This window comes from Pygocentrus nattereri, chromosome 13, assembly GCF_015220715.1.
Source record: "Pygocentrus nattereri isolate fPygNat1 chromosome 13, fPygNat1.pri, whole genome shotgun sequence".
NCBI lineage: Eukaryota > Metazoa > Chordata > Actinopteri > Characiformes > Serrasalmidae > Pygocentrus > Pygocentrus nattereri.
The window spans coordinates 3850700-3875569 of NC_051223.1; the positions used below are offsets into that span (position 1 = coordinate 3850700).

Sequence of the window (24870 nt, forward strand, 5' to 3'; positions counted from 1 at the left end):
GGGAAAGGTAAGGAACGCCATCTGAAATTTGGCCATTGCCAAACTTTTGATGGGCAGTGTACACACTTTTGTCTGCAACCAGAATAACAATGCTGTTTCGTGCAGCCGTGCGACTGTGAATTAACACCGAGAGTGCGAGCTGCGATTTCAAACAAATCTTAGTGCTTTCAGGTTTGAGTACAAGGAGTGAGACAGAGTGCTTTCAGACTTTTTTGCACTCACTCAGCTCAAAAGTCTACAGGGAGACAACACACTGATGGCTTTCACAAGAGATGAAAACGGGGGCTTGTTCTCTCATCTCACTCTGAGGAGAAAAATAAAATAATAATTATGATAAAATAAAATGATCATACCATTGTCACACAGACATGACCAACCACAATTGGCTCATGAGGGACTCTAGTCTGTTTATAAACCGATTCGCCCTATAACAAGGTACACCTGGGCTATAATAAAGTACTACAATAAATATCATATTTCATTTGTTGCTATGATTCTTTTCTCTTTTAATTCTACATTTTACGTCCAAAGTATGTGGACATCTGACCATCACACCTATATGAGCATGTTGGAAACCCAATTCCACAACAACGGGCATTGATATGGAGTTGTCGCTGTCCTTCTGGAAAGGCTTTGTGCAGGATTTGGGAGTCTGTGCGTAGAAATTTGTGCCCATTTATTTAAAATGTGGCATATGTGGGGCAATGATGTTGGACAAGGCGGCCTGGCTCAAAATCAGTATTCCAATTCATCCCAAAGAGGTCCGTGGGGTTGAGGTCAAGCAGGCAGCTGGAGCCCCCACTGAATTAGTCAAACCATGTCTATAAGAACTAATGCTGGTCATTGCGCATAGCAATCTTAGGCCTGTGTGCAGCTGCTCGGCCATGAAAACCCATTTCATGAAGCTCCCAATGCACAGTTTGATGCTTCGAGAGGCAGTCTGGATCAGCTTGTAGTGTATTTCATACATCTCTTTTCAAAGGGTGCGGCTGAAAGACCTGAACACATTAATCGGGAAGGGTGTCCACATACTTTTGTCCATATCGTACACACTGTCCATATTTTTACTGCAGCTGAATTGGTAGCGAAGTTCTGAGCGCAAACTCTTATGTTACAGCCTACAGCCTACGGTCGGTCAGAGCAAGTCTTTTTACAGAGCATCCTTTGACTTCAGGGTCATTCTGCACTGACTGCCTACTCACGTTATTAATTTCAGTGACATGAGCCAAGTAGAATTTCTAGTGAAAGTCAATCTGCAATAAAAACGTATTTTATTACTTTGTTAGTTCATATGCTTGATCATATTAAGCATACTTGTTTTTCTCTAATCTTTAAGTGAAGTGTACTGACCGTTCCTCACCTCTAAAACATCTAAGATTTAATGGTCATTTCTGTGTACGAGTGGGCAGAAAAGTCGAATTAGTCAACAACAGACCTGTGGAGGTAACAGAATCCTCTTATTCAGATAACCGTGTGGAAGATTACCGCAGTAAGCCAGTCAATCACTGATGATGCGTCCAGAAGCATCAGCAGATGCTACTTAAAGATACTACTACTAAAACCAGTGCTGTTAGTACTTCTGCTATTAATAATAGCAATACTTTGTCTTCTAGCACTCTTGAGACGGTTTCCGAACTCAGTGACAGTTTAAGCTTAATCTATAAAACAAAGAAGTTCAGGAGAAGTTCTAGTTGAACCGCTGACATTTTCAGGAAGAAGCCGTTTGACAGACACTTTAACAACGACCAATCACAGCCTCCTGCTCGCCGTGGTGTGTAGGAGAAGGCGACTCTGACAATCACACGACTATATCTTGCTCTGAAAGGCTTATTTTCCATATAATTGTCAACTGCAGGCAGGTGGTCACTGTTGCTGACTAGAATTTACCCAGGAAACAAGAAATAATCTCCTTTTTTCTGCATGGACGTGCACATGCAGGGACAGCCAATCAGAACGCAAATGACAAAGCCCAGATAGTTGTGGCCAGCACTGCATGAAAAATATCAGATGCTCTGTTTCCGTGTGGGCACGATTCATCGCATGCCATTTAAAAGACAAACGTCGTGTTTTCTCATAATTTCCCATCGAATTGCAGCGACTTGTGCAACTCCTAAAACGTCCCTGGTTTTTTAACTACACCACTGAAAACCAGCGAGAGGGGAAAAAGAATAATAACCAACAATATATCTTTAGCAGTTATGCTGCTGTTTATCCAGGGAGGTTTAGGCAGATGTAAGCGTTTTCATTCCTACCAGGTTCTAGCAATGCTATAAAAAATATCATATATTCTGCTATTCTGAGGAATTTACAAATACAACACACTATACATCCAACTTGCACCATTTGGCTGCATTGATGCCACAACAATAAAACTTAGTGCTTCCACTTTCCTCATAATTATCACCACATTTATCATATTTAAGGCATTTTGATGATTTTGGTTTTTTCATATCACCCAAGTCAACATCAATCAATGGAATGCCCTGTCCAAGTCCATTCATTTCCCTACTAAATAACTCAATAAGTAGACAACACAATACTCAACACCAACCCTCAGTTTCAGTGCATCAACATGAAATTCATTTAATAATGTACGTCTCCTAAGGCTGAACATGTCAGCTGGTGCGACTGTCCAACTGCGTCCATTTAAACTATTAAAAAGGGTAATTCAGTCATACAAAATTCCAAACAGTCTGGCATGATTTTGTTTCAAACCTTTACAACCATAAAATGCTGCAAAACAGTAAAGCTTTCAATATATGGAAAATATATACTTTGGCTTTCTCAACAATCCGCTGTGTTTCTGCCACGTTTACAGGCTTTGTTCACACAGCAGGTAAAAGTGGCCCCAAATCTGGTCTTTTTCTCCGTAGGTGACACAGATGTTCATCTGTGTGTCAGTGTGAACAGCAAAAACACGACACTGATTTGAGACGCTTCTGAGACCTGGTACTGAAATCCGATAGACCGGTGGCAATGCGACTCGGATCAAGCCAGATTGGAATTCATGCGACTTTTACGTCAGTCCAACTCGACATTCGTCATAATTTTGCGCTGCTGAGACTCAAACATTTGGGCTGATGTTTCTACACCAAACAATTAGAAGAGACTCATCCAAAACACCTCCACGCTCGAAGAGATTTTGAAAGAAATGCTGAACGTGGCCATAGGAGAACGAGGCTACAGCGCCAAAGAACAGTTAAAAGTCTGAAAGCAACATTTAAAGAATTGGAGGACATCTGGGTTGAGCTTGGCTGTCAGCCACCGCAACTTCATGATGGCTCCTGTGACGGTGGTGAAGATAAAACTGAAAGCTCTGGGAGCGAGCGAGTTCGTTGGCGGTGATGATTGTTTACCTCTGGATGAGCCATGTGAAGCCACGTGAGCACTGTTCTTTTGAGCATGGGTCACTTAAGGGGCTGATCTGCTCAGACTGATCACATTTAACAGATAATGTGAACAGCCGAACAAAAGAATTGGATTTGGTGAGAAAATCAGGGCTAGTTTTGGGCCAGTTTTCCCTGTTGTGTGAATCTAGCTATAGATGGATATTGAATCATAAAAAAGACCCCAGTGTGATGCTTATGGTAGTGGCTAATATCAGAAGCGCTTTCGCAAATATTGTGAATTTATAGCGTCATGATGCAGCGGAAATGAGCTTTCTTCGTTGGGTGGTGGGCTACATGCTATGTGATAAGAGTGAGGAGCTCGGTCACCGGGAGGAGCTCCGAGTAGAGCCACTACACCTCCGCATTGAGAGGAGCCAGCTGAGGTGGTTCGGGCATCTGATCCAATCCCGGTGGGGGTGTTCCAGGCACGGCCTACCGGGACAAGACCCCGGGGGTCGTCCTAGGACCCACTGGAGGGATTACATATTCATGTTGGCCTGGGAGCGGCTTGGGGTCCCCGGGAATGAGCTGGAGGAGGTTGCAGGGGACAGGGCCGTCTGGGATTCTCTGATCTCCCAACTGCTACCGTGACCCGATCTGGACTTGCGGTTAACGATGATGATGATGATTAGGCTGGCTCATTTTACCAAGTCAGGTGCTGTGACCCCAGAAAAAAAATGAACAGGTGATATTATTCTAAAAATATTGATTCTAAAATGTTTTTTGAAAGAAATATACCCATAAATTTAAGTCTAAGTACTAAGACTAGTTTATACTAGTTTATTTAAAATAACTTCAAATAACTAGGAACGTGTGGTCACACAAACTGGCACCTTTCTGGGAGGTAAAATTGATGAAAACCTATTTAAAAACGAATTTATCTCGGGGCTCTCAAATGGCGCAACCGTCTAAGCACTAGCCTCATCAACAGGAGATCACAAGTTCGATGGGTGGGTAGGATGGCCCCCCTCTCCCCCATCATGCTAGTCAGCGCAAGCGTCTGGTAGCTGACGTAACAGATCTGGCAGTTGGCGCTTTCCTCAGAGCGAGTTTGGCTGTCCAGTGATGTTGGGTTAGCAGCACTTTTGAAAAGATGCGATGGTGCTTCACAGGTCTCGGAGGAAGCCTGTGTTAGCCTTACCCTCCTAGCATTGAGTGATTGGGGAAGAAAATTGGGGGAAAAGAAATCGAAAATAAATAAATCAATAATTTATCAGTACATTGAGTAGCTTCTAGATACAAAAAGCATATGAGACCCTTTTTCAAACATCGCTTTGAAAGCCTATTCACAACATTACTGGCATGCAGGGGGGTCTATGCAACCTTTGAGTATGGTAAGTTAACAAGACGGTGCGTCAAGCTGTGTTAAAGCCCATTCAGTGTCTACTGGCCAAAAATGATATGAATGGCAAACATTTTTCAGGAATAAATTGTTTTGGCACAAACACATTTAGATATCTCTCTTTTCTTCACTCCACACTACTGCGCTGAGAGACTCTTCCCTCTCCCTTGATCCATGAAGCCTCATCTTTCAGACAAAATAAAAGTATGAGCGTGTAGTGTACTGGAAATAAAAATACACAGCCAAAGTGCACAGCATTTACACCAATCATCAACGTATTAAGCACCACGATTCCACTTAAAGCGCGCAGACTTCGTGCACAAACCTTTTCTCCCTCACATACCTTGAAAAAAGTGCACGCAAACAACCGTTGATGGGGTGTAATTTGGATCGACTCTTTGATGAGACCCACAGATAGACGCTAATTAGGCCTTTACGTTAAGCTGATTCTTCTGAGATAAACATTACGAGGCAATTATAATGCACACCATTAGCAAACATACCTGCAAGCATAACAAAAAAGCAATTATCTCGGGAAGTGTGCTGAAGACTGTAGCCCTGATTTCATTAATGGAACGTTCTTGGCTCATATAGAAGCGCTTAAACGTGAAGATACAGCCATCCTTCGTCCTTTGCTCGAATAGAACGATCGCGAATGGCCTTTTGGATTCTCCATCGAGCAAAACTGAGGCTGTATATGGAAAGTGTGTGCACAAATGCCACAGGCATTAAAGAGGATCTGATCAGCCCCGATACAGCGTGCTTCTGGCCCGTGAAACCACCACTTCCTCACTGAAGTGAGTTGGAGGAGTTATATTTGGGTACAGCTGTTCCATTTAAACAGGGACGTGATGCAGCACATGAAGGCTGAAGCATCCCAAACTCTGGCCAACTAAGTTTCCTGTAATCAGAACTAGTATGAAATGATGGAGTATCCTTGAACGGTCCCTTCACGAAAGGGAAATTTGGATCAACTCTTCAATGAGGACCCACAGATAGAATCTAATTAGGCCTTATTGCTGGGCTATTTTGTCTGAACCAATTTTAAAACGTCATTAACCCAATAATATTTGAAATTTCAAATTTCCTTGGGTCCATATGTTCTCTTAGTATGTCTGAGCACCAATCTGGAAAAAAACAAACAAACAAAAAAAAATCTAAAGCATCAAATCATAAACAAACCATACGGCAAATATATCTTTACTATATGAAGTTCGCTAAAGCTGGCATGGACTCTGCCGATAGCATCTGCTGAGTAAATCAAATCCAGCTGAGGGTCTAAATAAGAGCTTCAATGTGGGAGGTAAGACTACAAAAAAAAGGAAAAAAAAAAAAAGCCACAAACCAAAAAACCTTTTTAAAAAAATTTTTTTTTTTTAAACAAAGGTCATAACATGGTGACAAAAATATGCTTAGATTTAAATAATGACCTAGAAATGCAGAATCTTGAATCTATCTTATTCTTTTTATATATACTAACTTTTACTTTTTGTTTTCAAAATTCTACCCTAAATTCTAATTTCAAATATCCAAATTCTTAGACATTTGCATGCCACTGAATGTAATCCCATTGGGTGCAGTCAAACACTTAGGGATGTACTGATAAAACATATTAGGCCACATAAAGTGCTGTGCAAAATGTGCGACATGGAAAATAAGCGGCTTTTATAAAGTCACAGTGGCGGCGATTCGCACACTGGTGTCTTTTTAATACAGCAGTATTTTCGCCTGTGTCCTTGCCAAGTGCCAATCAAAATACAGATGTAAATGAGGTCATGCATATTAAAGAACCACGCCAAATGAAGCTCTGGTTGGCTACCACAAAGGATAATGTGTCAGAGAAAATTTCTGTGCTGGCTAATATTAGTAAACTGTACGGTAAAGATACTTTTAACCCTTCTTTATCAGTAAATTTTGCTGATACTAAAAAAAATGACTTTGAAAAATCAAAAAATCTATTTATAATGACTTTTAATTAAAGCATCTTCATTTCTCATTGGTAGGAAAGTCGAGTCTTTTTCCATTTCATTATAATTGCAGTAACAATTTTCCTAACATGGTAGTTTTTTTCCACACAATTAAATTATGCTAGAGGTCTAACAAACTCTGTCGCGCCATATCAGCTTTTATTTTTATTGATAACAGGAAATTTTATTTTTACTTTTTACTAAATTTGACTTTTTCATGTGTGTAAATTAAATTATTTGTAAAATCCGAAAAAATATAGTCAGAAGTCAAAGTCCACTTGCAATAAATTGGAATATGTAATAAAGAACCTTTTACTTTTCACTTTTTTGGGTCACAAGCTAAACTTACTTTCCACACACAGGAGGAACATTGCAAAACAAAACATGAAGAAGAGGCTGTTTTAAGTAAAATCCTGTTCAAGCAAGTCTTCCTCATATATCTGTATTGTGTTGTGGCTACTACATTAGCTTAATTCCAACAAATTAGCTTGTGGCTAGTGGATTAGACTGAAGCTTTACAAAACAGAGCTATTGTTTACTTCTTTTTTGCTGCAAAAAAAACCAAACAGACAAAAAAGTGTTTCATTCTAAAGTCTCAAATGCTCCATTTTTATAATGTTGAATGATCTAATAAACCAAGACTGAAAACTTTAATGTAATATTAACGTAAAACATCTTCAGGCTTTCCTTTCTGTTTAGTTTAGCTTAATCGTGCTTTTTCTGTATCGTATCGAACCAAAATACGGATTCTGCTACATGCCTAGTTCATCTAAGGTATAACTACACAAGATTTCATCACTTTAGACCAACGCAAACAGCTTTACAGCTTTTGTTTATTTCCCTCTTTGTTCTTTGCTTTCAGTGAAGTCCTTCAAGGTTCTGTTCCAAGGTCAGAGTCAGACTATTAGATGTATCTAAATTTAGATGGAGTGCGGTAAAAACTTCACGTCCCATGATACAGCAGCACTAACGGGATAAGCTGACTGGTAGAGGCTGGGGGGGTGGGGTGTGCAGGGGGGGCGGGAGTCCCGGTGGGGTTCGGAGGCTGCGGAAGGCTGGATATCTGGCACAGTGTCAACATCGACTGCAACGGGCCATCAGTCAGAAAGGCAAAATCAATGGCAGTGACCATGCGCTCCAGGCAGGCTGGCATTTATAGACAATTCCAACACCAACGATGCTGTTCTGCCCCCCTCACCAACCCCCATCTACACCACCCCCCCCACCACCTCTGCTCTTTCTGCCCCTCTCTCTCTCTCTCTCTCTCTCTCTCTCACACACACACACACAAACTCCAATTTGTTCCTATTATGGAGTAAGGATAACAGTATGATATACAGAGAGGTGGATGGATAGAAAGACACACGGACAGTCAGACAGATAGACAGACAGAAAGACAGGCAGGCAGGCAGGCAGACAGATAGATATAGATAGACAAACAGAAGGACAGAGGGACAGACGAACAGAGGGAAAGAAGAGCAGACAGACAGATAGATAGATAGATAGACAAGCAGGCAGATAGATAGATGCGTAGATAGACAGACAGGTTGATAGATAGAAAGACAGACAGAAAGGCAGAAAGATGGACACAGGCTGACGGACAGACAGACAGACAGACAAGGATAGACAGACAGGTTGATAGATAGAAAGACGGACAGAAAGGGAGAAAGATGGACACAGGCTGATGGACGGACAGACAGACAGACAGAGAGAGAGACAGATATAGATAGTTAGATAGACAGAAAGTTGGAGACAGACAAGACAGACAGACAGAGGGCCAAACAGACAGACAGATGGACAGATAGAGGGACAGACAGACAGAGGGACAAACAATAACACAACTCATGTTTTGATGGGACTGTACTGTGACGGCTTAATTCATCTTAGTGGGTATAATATTCAACTTTGCTGCTATGAAGTACGGGAGCCTGAGTCTGAGCCTGCTGTTGAGGTCAATGACATGAGAGGAACGAGGCAATGCTGTTTCATCACTAACCAGGCCGACTATTCTAGGTAACGTTGGATATTCCCAACAATGAAAATCCATTTTCCTGGTCTGCATAAGGTGGGTTCACCTGAGGGTCCCGCATGACCGGAGAAATAATCTGCAGGCGGGATTCATTTTGAGGGGCTGTGATCATTACAGGTAAACAGGTCAGTACATTAATAATTATCACAAGCTGCAAAACACATAAAGCTACATAACATGTTATAAACAACAAAAGGCAACTGATTTTGTTTCCCACAATAATACAGCTTTTTAACCTGTGTCTCAGCAGGGTTTGGTACAGAGCCCCGCTGGAGACATCCTGCGTAAATAAAAATAACGCGTGGTGACGACTTAGTAAAGCATGGGAACAAGATCCTAATGCGTGGCCACGACTTAGTGAGGCATGCGACTTAGATGATTAAGTCGTAGCCATGACTTAGCGTGGGAACGATGTCATGGCTTACTAAGTCGTGGCCATGACTTAATCATCTTATTCCCACGCCTTACGTGGCAACGCATTATTTTTATTTATACGGGACGTCACCACACGGGTTCCGTACCTTGGCCTGTATTTTGGCTTTAATTTGATTTCGGCTGATTTGTAGACGTCTTGTCTACAATTAGCTAATAGTGAAATGCTGACACAAATAAAAATGTTGATACAGATTTAAAAAAGAAAAAAGGGAGTGAGTGGTTGAAGCAGGTGGGTGCAGGCATTAATAATCAAGTACGTGCAGACCTTTAACAGCCTCCACCAATTTTGATCAATGTATTCTTTTCAAATGTATCCCTTGGTGTGTGGCTAAATCTTTGTCGACTGATGTTTTAGCCTTTTAACACTAGTGCTATTACCTAAAGCATTATGTAAATTTCAGCCAAAGTTCTTTTTTCGCAACTGCTTTCTTCCCTGTGGTGAACTGAACATCCATTCATTAACTCTGACAGATACATGAATATCACAGAGTCAAAATACACATCCATAATCCATTTTCTTTAGTTTCTTTCGTTTTTCCAATTATTTTATTTATTTATTTTTATTTAAGTGTCAAATTTGATTGACGTGCCCAATACGTAGCAGATAAACTTTGCACTATACAGTGTATATCAACATTTTATTCACTGAATTCAGCAAATACCTTGGCTTCTAGCGTAAGTGGGTTTTCTATTCTTTTATATGTACAAGAAAATGTGTCAAATTTATTGTCTACGGTAATTGAGCCAGTGTACCCAGATGTGTTGGGTTCATTACAGATGCAGCAAGTAGAGATTAGACTAAATAATGCTGAAATACTCCTTTACAGCTCCATTTCAACCAGAGTAAGGTAAAGACCTTGCATACCAACTAGCAAAGACAAGCGCACACACACACACATACATACATACATACATACATACATACATACATGCCCACTTACAGTGTGAGGTGGTTGAAGCCCACGGTGCGGAGGGTGAAGGCTCGGGCCAGTAGCCGGACATGTGTGAACAGAACTCCAATAGCCTTCTCAAAGTCCGTTAGTTTCTGCAGTACGGGAGAAGACTCTATCAGCTGCCTGTCTGTCACCGGCTCCTGCACCTGAAAACACACCACGGCACTTCAATACAGCGCACATGCACCAAGTAACTGAGTTTATAAACAATAAAAAGTCACTTTAAAGCACTGGAGCATAGCTAACAATATTACAGAAACAAGTAAAGTCGTAAAGCAAATGACTCGCAATAGAACTGCCACCATCACTACCATAAAATTTATCTAAACTCATGAGAAACCAATCTCGTGCTTTCTAAGACCAAAATACAGTGATAAATATAGTGATGTGGTATGATTTAGTTCAATTATATAAATACAACTTATGTAGTACACAGGTTTTCAGGTATTTTAACTTTTTTGTTAAAATGTGTTGTGTATAATAACAAGGATAAATGGCCCATGTGTTTGAAACTTATATTACACTTATATATGCTTATATTACATATTCTTTTGAGACCCTACATCTATTATATATGGAGGCCATTCTAAAAACTTTGCCTATCATTTGTGTTGTACTGGCTCCATAATGGCGCATAGTGCTTGGACCCCGATGATTGCCACTTGCAATGTCATAGACGGTCACTAAGCTCTCATTGTAGTTCCAACTGTCCACAGAAACCAATACATTTCAAATACATCCAATTCAGGCAAGAACAAAAAAGAAGCTGACTGCGTTGGTCGTTACTGATCTTTGTACACAACTTTTTTGGCCACCGTTCTAATGCATCTGAAGAACAAAATCTGAAAACATCCAAAGTTAGCTATCTAGCTAAGACTAGCATGTGGGTCAATGACAAAAGTTTTTAAAATGACAATTTCTAAAACTAATTAAAAATGACATGATCTGCATTTTTATATCTGCACACATATTTGCATTTATAACTACATGCATTTTGTATCTTAAACATAGCAAGTGATTAAAGTTTTTATTTGCCTATTTCAGTTATTAAAATTGCGCTGGTCTGATTGCACCATTCAACTTGCTGTTTGCGCCACCTGACTTTTCAGACTAACTTCAAATTAAACAGGCATTTAGTTAGAGACCAGTAGAAACCTTTGTCCTTGAATTTGAGGTCATGCTTATATTTTCTTCAAATAAACAAACATTATTATAATAATTACACATGTTTTTGTTAAGGTCAGACCACCTGACATAGTTACATGAACCATTATATACTTATATATACCATGACTCAAAAACAGCATTTTTTTTTTACAAAATTTGTGAAAGGGCTTCCCACCTTGGCATTGCACCATATAACTTACCTGAGGTCTTCATTATGATGCAATACCCTGGCCCCTCTTTCATAAAGCATGTCAAAATAAATGTCCTTTGTTTTCAATTGTGCTGCCTGACACTAAAGGAGATATTACAGACAAAAGTTTTTCAATGAGTTGAGTCCTTTTAAAACTAACTTTGAAACATTTATTTTATTTTAGAGTTTTCAAATTAAAAGTAATCTAACCTCAATCCCTATCATGCAAAGAAATACATTAATCTCACACAAAAAAACTCTGTCCATTAATCTCACGCCAACTAAGACTTGAAAGTTTGCAACCTTTAGCGTCCATATGCCTGCAAGACATGCGTGCCTGCAAAGGGGAGTCAGACTCTGTAGCCTTCAGCTTGTCAACAAATGCATGTGTATAGCTGTAGATCAGGGGGCTCAAAGCTTGGTTTGTATTTACGACAGTAGTGTGAAAGTGAAACACACTTTGCAACTGTACGGAGCAAAATAACTTTGTTGATTTAATGTGTATGTAGTGCTGAAAGTTGGTGACCCAGTGGTGCAAACATTGGATTGCAGTTAGCTCAAATATTTCAAATTGCTTTCGCTAAAAGTACATGTGCATTATGCACATTTATTTCAATAAAAATAATCATTTTGAAATCAGCTGCAGGTTCACCTCACTTGGTATTAGCCTTCATCCCTGCAAAAGGGATTTTAAGCATTGATAGCTTGAGGGATAGCTACTGCTCTCTAGGAAAAAAAATGTTTGAAAAGTCAAATTTGTCATTTTAATTGAAACTTTAGAAGAAAAACACCTGTGAAACTGCACATTTCATCGATTTATCAAGTGAAAATAAATTAAAACAGTTAAATAAGTTAAAACTTTTTCAGGAAATATACGTAAATATATCATTTTCTGCTACTTTTAGTGCTCAATTTCTATTTATTTGTGTATTTATTTAACATGCTGGAAAAAAAAGACAATTATATGTGGCAAAATGTTTGCGCAAAAATTTTCCCCAATATATTAAATTCTGTAAATAAATAGCAATTGCGCAGAAGTGTGGCCTCTGTAGAGGATCAGCTTCACAGATTTTGGACCAAACTTGAGGGGTGGGGGGCGCAGCTTGATTAACTTTTCAAAAAGTTGCGCTATATTACGATATCTTTCCACCTCTCTGAAATGTCACCAGCCCTTTCCACATTTAGGCAAATGAATGAATACATTACAGGAAGCTGAAACAAACTCCGAATGCGGAATCTCCAGAAGAGAGCATAATATCAAGCAAACGACATGTGGTGCTAACGACGCTTCAAAGTCAACATTTTAATTGGTTTGAGGCTGCCAATGTCATGGTCTCTTTCTCTCGCTTTGCCCACAAAAGCATTTGCCGTCTGCCTCTTCAACGAGGTGCTCTTAATTAACAACGCCGTTCCAAATGCCAGCCGTCACCTCGTCACGACTAACGACATTTCCCTTGCCGCTGACACAAGGCTCTGGGCTTGCTGGCACAGACGGTCCCAGTTTACCGCTCTTGACAGACGCAATTATGAAGCCGGTGGTCCTTATGAGGTGTTTACCTCAGAAGCAGCCAAGTTTTACTCCTAAGCAGACGGAGAAGAAAGGGCCGCCTCGCACCCGTGGCAGCAAATTAGCATGACACTGTGGAAAATCTGGGAGTCAAAAAACATATGTAGGAGCATTTGTTCCAGCCAAAGCGAAACAGGATTTGAACTCCAGTCGGCATGCGGTAATGCAAAGTTGCGAGATTATGCCGGCAAGCCGAAAGCAAAGGCAGTGAGTCAGTCAGAGAGAGAGGGAGAAAGAAAAGAAATGAAGGTGAGCGTGTCGAGCGCGCGAACGATCCTGCTGACCTAACAGAGCACAAAGCAGCGATAGCGCTGCTGCTATACTTAGCCTCAGACCAGGGGGCTTTTTTTTTTTTTTTGCCTTCCAGCATCCAAGAAGAACTACATTCCACATTGTCTACTCACTCTGGTTGTATTTATAAATCTGAAATGAGGCTTTCTTCAGAAGTTAAGATAAACATAACCTCGGTAGTCGCACATGTAAAGCACAAGGTGTTCCTCAAGGCTCAGTCCTAGGTCCGTTTTCTATTCTAAATGGTTAGTTCTTTTATACCTCTTAGATAATTTATAATCCTGCCAACTCAAGACATGAGGCAGCTTGCAGGATGTATCTTTGTGGATCTTTGTGGAGAACAACAGGCTGCATGAAAGTCCTACCACACTGTGCCCTGGGGCAGGTTGTTTTGTTTCGTGGTTCAGGCGGAGCTGCTAATCTCATCTCAGAACATGAGCCCAGAGGTTGCATCACTCTTCCTCTCTCTCTCCTACCAATGCTACCTCATGCTCTCATCTCTCTATCTCTCTCACAGTCTTCTTCTGTCTCCTTTTGTACTCATTCCCTCTCCTTCTGTCCCACTCGTCTTCTGACTCACCTTCTTTTTCTTGATCTCTCACTCATCTTCTCTCTCTGTAGTTCTCACAGTTCTCTGTGTCACTCCTGTTCTCTCTATCAGTCAGTCCTTCACTCTCCATCTCTATGTTTATATCTCTCACTCCGTCTCACCCTCCTTCTCTGTTATTTCTGTCTCACTCCCCTTCTCTCTCACTCTGTTTCTCTGTCTCACTCTCTTTCTCTCTGGTATCTCTGCTTTATTCCCCTTCTCTCACTCAGTTTCTCTGTCTCACTCCCCTTCTCTCACTCACTCCATTTCTCTGTCTCTCTCCCCTTCTCTCACTCAGTTTTGTCTCACTCTCCTTCTCTGTTATCTCTGTATCACTCCCCTTCTCTCACTCACTGGTTTTTGTCTCACACTCCTTCTGTTATCTCTGCCTCACTCCCATTCTCTCACTCACTCCGTTTCTGTCTCACTGTCCTTCTGTTATCTCTGTATCACTCCCCTTCTCTCACTCTTTTTCTGTCTCACTTTTCTTCTCTATTTCTGTCTCACTCCCCTTCTCTCACTCACTGTTTCTCTGTCTCACTCTCCTCTCTATCCCCCTCACTGTTTCTCTGTCTCACTCTCCTCTCTATCCCCCTCACTGTTTCTCTGTCTCACTCTCCTCTCTATCCCCCTCACTGTTTCTCTGTCTACTCTCCTCTCTACCCCCTCACTGTTTCTCTGTCTCACTCTCCTCTCTATCCCCCTCACTGTTTCTCTGTCTCACTCTCCTCTCTACCCCCTCACTGTTTCTCTGTCTCACTCTCCTCTCTACCCCCTCACTGTTTCTCTGTCTCACTCTCCTCTCTATCCCCCTCACTGTTTCTCTGTCTCACTCTCCTCTCTATCCCCCTCACTGTTTCTCTGTCTCACTCTCCTCTTTATCCCCTCACTGTTTCTCTGTCTCACTCTCCTCTCTATCCCCCTCACTGTTTCTCTCTCTCACTCTCCTCTCTATCCCCCTCACTGTTTCTCTCTCTCACTCTCCTCTCTATCCCCCTCACTGTTTCTCTCTCTCACTCTCCTCTCTATCCCCCTCACTGTTTCTCTGTCTCACTCTCCTCTCTATCCCCCTCACTGTTTCTCTGTCTCACTCTCCTCTCTACCCCCTCACTGTTTCTCTGTCTCACTCTCCTCTCTACCCCCTCAGTGTTTCTCTGTCTCACTCTCCTCTCTACCCCCTCAGTGTTTCTGTCTCACTCTCCTCTCTATCCCCCTCACTGTTTCTCTGTCTCACTCTCCTCTCTATCCCCCTCACTGTTTCTCTGTCTCACTCTCCTCTCTATCCCCCTCACTGTTTCTCTGTCTCACTCTCCTCTCTATCCCCCTCACTGTTTCTCTGTCTCACTCTCCTCTCTATCCCCCTCACTGTTTCTCTGTCTCACTCTCCTCTCTATCCCCCTCACTGTTTCTCTGTCTCACTCTCCTCTCTATCCCCCTCACTGTTTCTCTCTCACACTCTCCTCTCTATCCCCCTCACTGTTTCTCTGTCTCACTCTCCTCTCTATCCCCCTCACTGTTTCTCTCTCTCACTCTCCTCTCTATCCCCCTCACTGTTTCTCTGTCTCACTCTCCTCTCTATCCCCCTCACTGTTTCTCTGTCTCACTCTCCTCTCTATCCCCCTCACTGTTTCTCTCTCTCACTCTCCTCTCTATCCCCCTCACTGTTTCTCTGTCTCACTCTCCTCTCTACCCCCCTCACTGTTTCTCTGTCTCACTCTCCTCTCTACCCCCTCAGTGTTTCTGTCTCACTCTCCTCTCTATCCCCCTCACTGTTTCTCTGTCTCACTCTCCTCTCTATCCCCCTCACTGTTTCTCTCTCTCACTCTCCTCTCTATCCCCCTCACTGTTTCTCTCTCTCACTAGCTCTCTCTCTCTCATTCTCTCTCTCTGCTGTTCGGTCTATGTACTGGCTCTCTGCCCAGAAGTGGTCAGTTCATTCAGTCAGTTCATTCACACAGTAACATGTAAACCAGAGCAGAGTGTACACATACACACACACTCTCACTCAGGAACATAAAGACATGCAGAAACACACCACACACACACACACACACACATTGGGGAAATGAAGACAGCTGGCTGTGATTGAGAAGTTTAAGCTTGAAGTCACTTTGACCTTTCAGAACATCCTTCTCAGCTCCAGCCATGATTAAAGCAAAGTTCAAGACCAGAGAGAGAAAGAAAAAAGAAAAGAAAAAAAAAAAAACGACAGAAAAACACCCACACACCCACAAACAGACCCACTGACTCAACAGTATTCCACCCACCCACACACACACACACTCTCTCTCTCTGCAGTGAGTATTCCCCTGAGTGCTGTGTGACGTTCCTCTGTAATCCTGTTACTACATCTTTGATCTCTGATTCCAAATCCTAATTTCAAAATTTCAAAAACATTCACTCTGTCCTTTCATCTGACAGAGAGAGAGAGAGACAGAGAGAGAGTGAGCGAGAGAGAAGATGGACAGGGAGAGACAGAGAGAGGATGCACAGGGAGAAAGATAAAGAGAGAGAGCGAGAGAGAGAGAAAGAAGAGAGAGATGGAGAGAAAGAGAGAACAGAGAAATATGGAGAGGAGATGGAGAGAGTGAGAGATGGGGAGAGAAGGAGTTTAGAAGAGAGACCAAGAGATGGAAAAAGACAGAGGGAGAGGACAGAGGTGGAGAGAGAGACAGAGGGAGAGGAGAGAGAGAAATGGGAGAGAGAGTGAGAAAAGAGAGAGGAAGGGAGAGAGAAGACGGACAGGAAGAGAGAGATGGAGAGGAAGATGGAGAGAGAGAAAAAGAGAGAGATGGGAAAGAGAAAAATATAGAGAGAAGACAGACGGGAAGAGAGAGAGAGAGAGAGAGAGAGAGAGAGAGAGAGAGACGGAAAAGAGCAAAATATAGAGAGAAGACAGACGGAGAGACAAAGAGAGAGAGACAGAGAGAGAGAGAGAGAGATGGGAAAGAGAAAAATATAGAGAGAAGACAGACGGGGAGGGAGAGAGAGAGAGAGAGAGAGAGAGATGGGAAAGAGAAAAATATAGAGAGAAGACAGACGGGGAGAGAGAGAGAGAGAGAGAGAGAGAGAGAGAGAGAGAGAGAGAGAGAGAGAGAGAGAGAGAGGAAAGAGCAAAATAGAGAGAAGACAGACGGAGATACAGAGAGAGACAGAGAGAGAGACAGAGAGAGAGCCAGAGAGAGAGAGACGGGAAAGAGCAAAATATAGAGAGAAGACAGACGGGGGGAGAGAGAGAGAGAGAGAGAGAGAGAGAGAGAGAGAGAGAGAGAGAGAGAGAGGAAGGGAGAGAGAGATGGAGAGAAAGAGAGAAAGATGGAGAGAGAGAAGACAGACAGGGAGAAAGAGAGAGATGAGAAAGAGCAAAATATAGAGAGAAGACAGACGGAGAAAGAGAAAGAGAGATGGAGAGAGAGAGATGGAGAGGAGAGAGATGGAAAGAGTGAGCAAGAGAGAGAAATGGGAGTGAGAGATGGGAGAGAGAGAGAGTGAGAAGAGAGAGTGAGAGAGACAGAGAAAGAGAAAGGGAGGGAAAGAGAAACAGAGAAAGATGGAGAGAAAGAGAAAGAGAGACAGAGAAGACAGGCAGAGAGAGATGAGAAAGAGAAAAATATAGAGAGAAGACAGATGGAGAAAGAGAGATGGAGAGAGAGAGAGAAATGGGGAGAGAGCAAGAGAAACGAGGAGAGAGAGAAAAGTAATGGAGAGAGAGAACAATGGAGAGAGAGAACGAGAGAACGCTAGCAGGAGGAAAGCGTGAATATGCTGTAAAGAGTTCATGTGGACAGAAAATGCGCTGAATTCTTCAATCATGAAAAACTTTGGACAGGATTTTTTGAAAAGGATGAAAACACCAACAGGGAAAACGTCTGGACAGGTAACAATGCAGACTTTATTTGGACAGTCCACTTTAGATTCTTTGTAGATCCTTAATTTAAATTACTTTCAACTGAACTGACCATAAACCTGCTCTAATCCCAACCCTGACCTTAACCTCAACTCTCTAAACCTAAACCCATCTGTATATAATGTCCAGCGGACTGTCCAGTCAGAGAGACGTCCTTTATTAAACAATAAAAGATCGGCAGCGTGGACGGAAAATATTTTGATGTGATGCAGAAACCACAGAAGACCAGATAGGCCAGGAGGCAGTTAGACTTTTGTGGACTGTTTTCTCAAGATAAGTTCATTATCTTGTGATCTCAAGACTACAAAGCCGTTTTATCGAAATAAGTTCATTATTCCTGTGATCTCAAGATAGTTTTAAAGTTAAAGTTAATTGTCTTGTAAACTCGATACAAAGTTGTTTTCTTAAGATAACGAGTTAATGATCTTGTGATCTCAAGGTAGTTTTTTGAGATAATGAGCTAATTATCTTGTGATGTCAAGACAACAAAGCTGTTTTCTTGATACAACGAGTTAATTATCTTGTGATCTCAAGATAGTTGTTTAATTCAAATAAAGAGTAAAGCATCATACAATCTCAAGGTAAAGTTGTTTTCTTAAGATAAGTTAATTATATGGGATCTCAAAATAAAGTTTTTAATTATCTTGCAATCTCAACATAAAGTCGTTTTCTTGATACAACAAGTTAATTATCTTGTGATCTCAAGATAGTTGTTTTATTCAAATAAAGAGTAAAGCATCATATAATCTCAAGGTAAAGTTGTTTTCTTAAGATAAGTTCATTATCTTGCGATCTCAAGATAAAGTTGTGATCTCACAATAAAGTTGCTATCTTGAAATAATGAGTTAATTATCTTGCGAGCTCAAGATAGAGTTGCGTTCTCGACGTTTTGAACACAGCGTAAAGGGCCTGAAGTGGACGGAAAAGGTTTGAATGGTCAAACTGTAAATGTGGGAAAAAACAACACTTGAAAACAGAGTAAAAGCGCTAATGTGAACAGAAATGTGTTTGAATTTGATGTTAATATTTAAACCCACAAAGAAAGCTAACATGGCTGGAAACATTGTGACAAGATAACAGCATCTTCAGAAGCAGCGGCATTAATGTGGACAAGGCGTAACGCTGGATGTGTGAGGGAGCGCCGACTGCAGAGACTTCAGAGCACCTTCAGAAAGAACCAAACACTTCATAAGCAAGAGTGTAAAGGCACTTCTCCAGTCTAATGTGTACTCACCTGTAATGGATGTGGAGGGTAGTTCAGCCAGACCTCCCTCAGTCCCTGCCGAGAAAAGCAAGAACAGAAAATAAGCTAATAGCTGACGTTACGTAAGACGGAATCTGGCTCTGGAGTCCGAGACTGCATTAATGAGCTATCCTCTGAGCTCCGAGTGTGAGAAGACACTGTTTTTCCACACACCAAACCCTATTAAGTCCAAAAATCTGACGGAGCGTACAGCTCTGCACCTTTTAGTCTCGTGTTAAAGGTTAATCAAAATTTAAAGCAGCCCAACAGCTGCTCTGTGCTCAATTGTTCTTCAGGGAAGTGGATTAAAACACAAAAAGAAAGTAGGAGAGAAAAGGAAAAATAAATATTTAAGTAGGTAAATAATCAGATAAGCATTCCAGCCTTGAACACATCAAGCTTTCCAGTGACGATCAGCGAAGTAGCTCATCCACACGTCAATACGTCGGCGAAATCAAACCCTACACGTTTATCGTTTACATAAAAGTACGGCTCAAAAACGGCCAGCTCGGAAAATGACTCACTTCTTTAAGGGTACACACTCTTCTTCAAGGGCTGTTTAGGAAAGGGAATGGTGCTATTGCTGCAAGCTCAACATCGACGTTGATAGACAAGCTCTTTTTGGTAGAACTGTTATTAAAGGCTCTATATGTAACCATATACAACAAATTCACCACCAAAAATCACCATTTCACCATACAAGGCAGCATTTACGCTTAAAACGGTTCTTCTGGTTCTAAACAGAACCCCTGTCTTTACTAAAGAACCCTTGAAGAGCCATCTTTTTTCAAGATTGTGCAAAAAGTCATTCGTTTTGGGTCAGGAAAGTAACAAAAGTCGACTTTTAAGACAAACAACCAACAACAACAACCACCATATATTACACTATTACAAGTCAGACGTAAGCACAATGAATAAAAACATACATAAGCAGAACTTCTGCACACATAATCATGCAGTAAGGAGAATCAAGTACGCACGCACTTTTGTTTTTGTTGTTTAATATATTTCCAGGGCATATATCAACTACAAGTTCCCATATATAATGTCTTTTGACTTTATATATCAGGGGTCTCAAGCTTGCGGCCCGCGGGCCAACTGCGACCCTCGGGACGATAGTTTGTGGCCCCGCCTTAATATGAAAGTTTAATGTTAGCGCGGCCCGCGAGTTTGATATGATTGGCACTTTTCAGTGTTGTGAGCGGAGCTGAACGAACCTACCAATCACGGTGGGATATATTCAGGGTGCGATTTGCCGGTCGGGATGGTGGGGACTTTCCCCCCCTCTGGTTTACACGTCCCACCCTCTGCTGAATTATTTTTATCCTCCTATGATCTGTGCATCAGCGCTTGTATAGCCGGGTCAGCGTCTCAGCTCCATGCACAGCGCTGTGTGCGCGTATTCAGACAGGAACAGGGAAACCGCTGAGGTGTGTTGCTGTGGGCGTGTCTGTACCTGCTGAATGTAACCGCCGTGAAACAACCAGGAAACTTTTTATTTCTCTGATTAATAACAGCTTTATCGAGGCCGGCGCTCTCTCTCTCTGATGTAAATCTATGTCTCTCTACCAAAGCGCTCTCTCTCTCTCTCTCTCTCTCTCTCTCTCAAATAAAACTTTCGGCCCGAATTCAATTTTCCCTCTATTGATGTAAACAACGTTTACTCCTTCCCGCTCCTTCCCGACCCAGGGCTTCTCTCTCCCTCCGATCCGCCGGAATAGAGAAGCACCGTCTCGGTGTTCCGAGTTCCTCAAAATTGAGTTTGAGACCCCTGTTGTATATGAATATGAAGAAACAAGTAAATACATAAAAGAATTTAGATCTTTTTGAGAACCCATTCTCAAGTTATGTTGTCTTGAAACGTCCATCTTCTCTTCAAATTCAGTCTCTTAATCAGAGATTTTAATCTTAATCTGCTCCACTGACGTTTCCCTCGATGATGTGTAAAGCCCCAGCATTGACCGCAATGAGGCAGCTTCTGTCATAATGCTACCACCACCATGCTTCACTGCGGGTGAGCCTGGGATCATATGTGCAACCCTTCTTTCTCCAAGCATGCGGAGCTGAATATGGCCAGAGAGTTCTATTTCTGTGTTTTCTCGCAAGAGCACACAGTTCCAACAGGGCTCAGATGCGTCTAAATGCTTCTGAGCAGACTTTCAGTCGTGCTGTCTTAGCAGAGGAGTTGTGTGTGTGGTGTTTGGACGGAGATGATTACGGTACGGTTTGTTGCTCACTGCCCTCTGTGTAATTGTTTCTGCTGCTTTCAGGTCATCCTGCAACTCTTTTCAAGCGACTGCTGGCTTTTCTGTGGCTCCATGAACTTTCCACTTGCATACTGAACTAGTTGTACCGGCAGGGATGTCTAAGGTCTTCGCTGTTCAATCCCAGCTGTTCTTCTCTGATACCTAATATGCTAAATATAATGCAGCAGCAAAATAAACAGTAATTATATTTCCAGTATAAACTTTTCATCTAAACATTCAAGGAAAAGCAAAACTTTAGTTCTGCAAATATTGCAAGTGGCTGTTTCAAGTGTAAAACAACGTTAATGATAACATGCACATTAATAATCTATGTACATTAATCAGGCATAACATTCTGACCACCTCCTTGTTTCTACACTCATTGTCCATTTTATCAGCTCCACTTACTGTATAGCTGCACTTTGTAGTTCTACAGTTACAGACTGTAGTCCATCTGTTTCTCTGATACTCTGTTACCCTGTTCTTCAGTGGTCAGGACCCCCATGGACCCTCACAGAGCAGGTACTATTTGGGTGGTGGATCATTCTCAGCACTGCAGTAACGCTGGCATGGTGGTTGTGTGTTGGTGTGCGTTGTGCTGATCTGAGTGGATCAGACACAGCAGTGCTGCTGGAGTTTTTGAACACTGTGTCCACTCACTGTCCACTCTATTAGACACTCCTACCTTGTCGGTCCACCTTGTAGATGTAAAGTCAGAGACGACAGCTCATCTGCTGCTCCACAGTTTGTGTTGGTCATCCTCTAGTCCTTCAACAGTGGTCACAGGACGCTGCCCACAGGACGCTGTCGGCTGGATATTTTTGATTGGTGGACTATTCTCCTCCAGTAGCACTGCTGTGTCTGATCCACTCGTACCAGCGCAACACACCACCACCACATCAGTACCTGCTCTGTGAGGGTCCATGGGGGTCCTGACCACTGAAGAACAGAGTAAAAGGGGGCTAACAAAGTATCAGAGAAACAGATGGACTACAGTCTGTAACTGTAGAACTACAAAGTGCAGCTATACAGTAAGTGGAGCTGATAAGATGGACAATGAGCGTAGAAACAAGGAGGTGGTCATGATGTCAGGCCTGACTGGTGTACACTAGTATGTGTTGCAGCTGGAAACAGTTTTGGAACGTAGCTTGCAAGTTGCTAAGTCGATGCTTATTAGCACACTATACTGACTACCTGACTGCCATGTTTTGGCTATAGGGAGTGGTCATTCACAAAATGGAACATTATAAACAAGAGCCCAGCTTATCATGTGACAGTCCATCTTGTCGTATGCTTTCATTTGCATGGCTTTCTTGGACGTACCACATGGTTTTCCAAGCATCGCCCACGCGTGGGGTCCACTTCCCTGAGCGTGGCTTTTAAAGTCTGCGTCGGCCTCTAGGCACCACTATTAGTGTCACTGTCATTACTGCTCATGAGCCACTTTACATCCCGAGTCGGTAGCTGTTCACCTCACCGACTGACATTTAGAATCACACAATGCATCATTTAGTACATAAGGCTGGCTTTACAGGGTGAAACCTTCATGCAACTAGACATAAATCATTTCCATGCAACTTGACCGCTACACTAAGCAATTAAAAATGATTAACACAAGCACGCCATGCATCTCGGTACTAGTTAGCAAAATCAGCAGCTACTTTTTTTGATGTACTGTATCATTCTGGCTAGAACATAATACAGAAGTCTCTAAAGTGCTTTCAATATTTTTCAGTATTTACTGCGTCCACACTGCCTTTATTACAGCTTTGAGTCCTATTAGGAGACTTGCTTGCTCTTATTCTCCAGGGTATATTATGGTTTGTCCATCTGAATGTATGTGACCAAATCGTAAGGCAACTTATTCAGTAACTTAATGAAATACGCTAATTTTTATTTCATTTATTTATTTATTTTTCTAAAAGTGATGTTTCCAGAGCAGATCACTGAAGAGACGCCGTCTGTTTATAGTTTAGAGCCCAGATTTGGGGAAAAACGGCTCGACTTTCAGTAGAAAAACTAAGTTCAGCTTCTTTTATTATAAGGGTTTAAAATGACGTCACCGTCTATTAGACTGGAGAGAAGAGCTACAGCCTCACACGACGCCCAGCTTCTGAATGGAGCTTATGGAATATGAACGTTATGAAGAACATGGCCAAGTGCGGTTTGGACCCACCGGTGGTCTCGAGGAGTTAAAAAGATTAAAGAAATCTGCAGGGATACTTTTCCACACATCTAAAGTTCAAGCGTATCAGTTTAACCTAAAAAATGACTTTCTGCAGTAAAAAGACAACAAACAAAAATGACTGATTCAAAAAATGATTTATTCTACGTATTTATTTGGCTTTCGGGCCGCTGTCAAAAACATTAAAGATAGTAGACTTCGAGAATAAAGTCGTGCACCTGTGAATCATCATCATGACGATCTCCATGGACAAGCTACACTTCATCCACATCAACACTCACTCTGATCTACCTGCACCTTCAATCTAGCAAATCTATACTTACACGTATAGATTAACATCTTGCACATCTTCTACCCATATCTTGTATAATTTGGAAGATTTCTATATCAATATTCTATCCTGGCATCTTTGTTGCCACGACTACAGCAACAGAGGCTCCAAGGCACTTCGGCAGCCCCCCTACAGTTAGCCCACTTTATCCTCATAACATCACAAGTTTATTCTTCTAACTTTACAATGTTATTATTGAAATTTTACAATTTTATTTTTAAAAAATACAACTTTTTTCTCTTTATTCTCAAACTATAGAAGTAAAGTTGTTAGGTTGAACTGACGAGCCAATGTTTACAGTGCAAGCAATCACAAACACATTCAGTGATGTTGAGCTCTAGACTCTGGGGTGGTCAGTTCATTATTTTGTGAAATCACAAGACGAAAGCTTTAAGTACTGTTTATCTGATGAGAGCAGTTGGGTGGTCTATAAGGTCTTGCAGGTGGTTGTTCGGAGTCCAATTTTCTCTGTAACTTTTGAGAATTCTTTGAACTCCTGTGTTCTGGAAACTCCTGTTTTTTCCAACTTTATTTCTAACTTTTCCCTTCTTTACACAGTGATATCTCCCAAAAAGATAGATTGGTATACATACAAGGTCTTCATATGACAGTGATGACATAATAGGAAATATATGAAAATCATATACAGGTCGATCATACTGTCTCCTTACATCAATCAGGCATAACGTTCTGACCACCTCCTTGTTTCTACGCTCATTGTCCAGTTTATCAGCTCCACTTACTGTATAGCTGCACTCTGTAGTTCTACAGTTACAGACTGTAGTCCATCTGTTTCTCTGATACTCTGTTACCCTGTTCTTCAGTGGTCAGGACCCCCATGGACCCTCACAGAGCAGGTGCTATTTGGGTGGTGGATCATTCTCAGCGCTGCAGTAACACTGACATGGTAGTGGTGTGTTAGTGTGTGTTGTGCTGGTATGAGTGGATCAGTCACAGCAGTGCTGAAGAAGTTTTTGAACACTGTCCACTCACTGTCCACTCTATTGGACACTCCTACCTTGCCAGTCCACCTTGTAGA

At 41.8% G+C, this 24870-nt stretch overlaps 1 protein-coding gene across 2 annotated transcripts in view; it reads right to left on the minus strand.

Annotated features, from left to right (window-relative positions):
- The window catches only part of drosha (drosha ribonuclease III), a 241172-nt gene that overhangs the window by 73255 nt on the left and 143047 nt on the right, over positions 1–24870 (minus strand). For both annotated transcript variants that reach the window (XM_037544473.1, XM_037544472.1), the window contains 2 exons: positions 19061–19105; positions 10104–10261 (listed from right to left, as the gene is read on the minus strand). In XM_037544473.1, coding sequence (XP_037400370.1) covers positions 10104–10261; positions 19061–19105 — 203 coding nt within the window. The remainder of the gene's footprint in view (positions 1–10103; positions 10262–19060; positions 19106–24870) is intronic.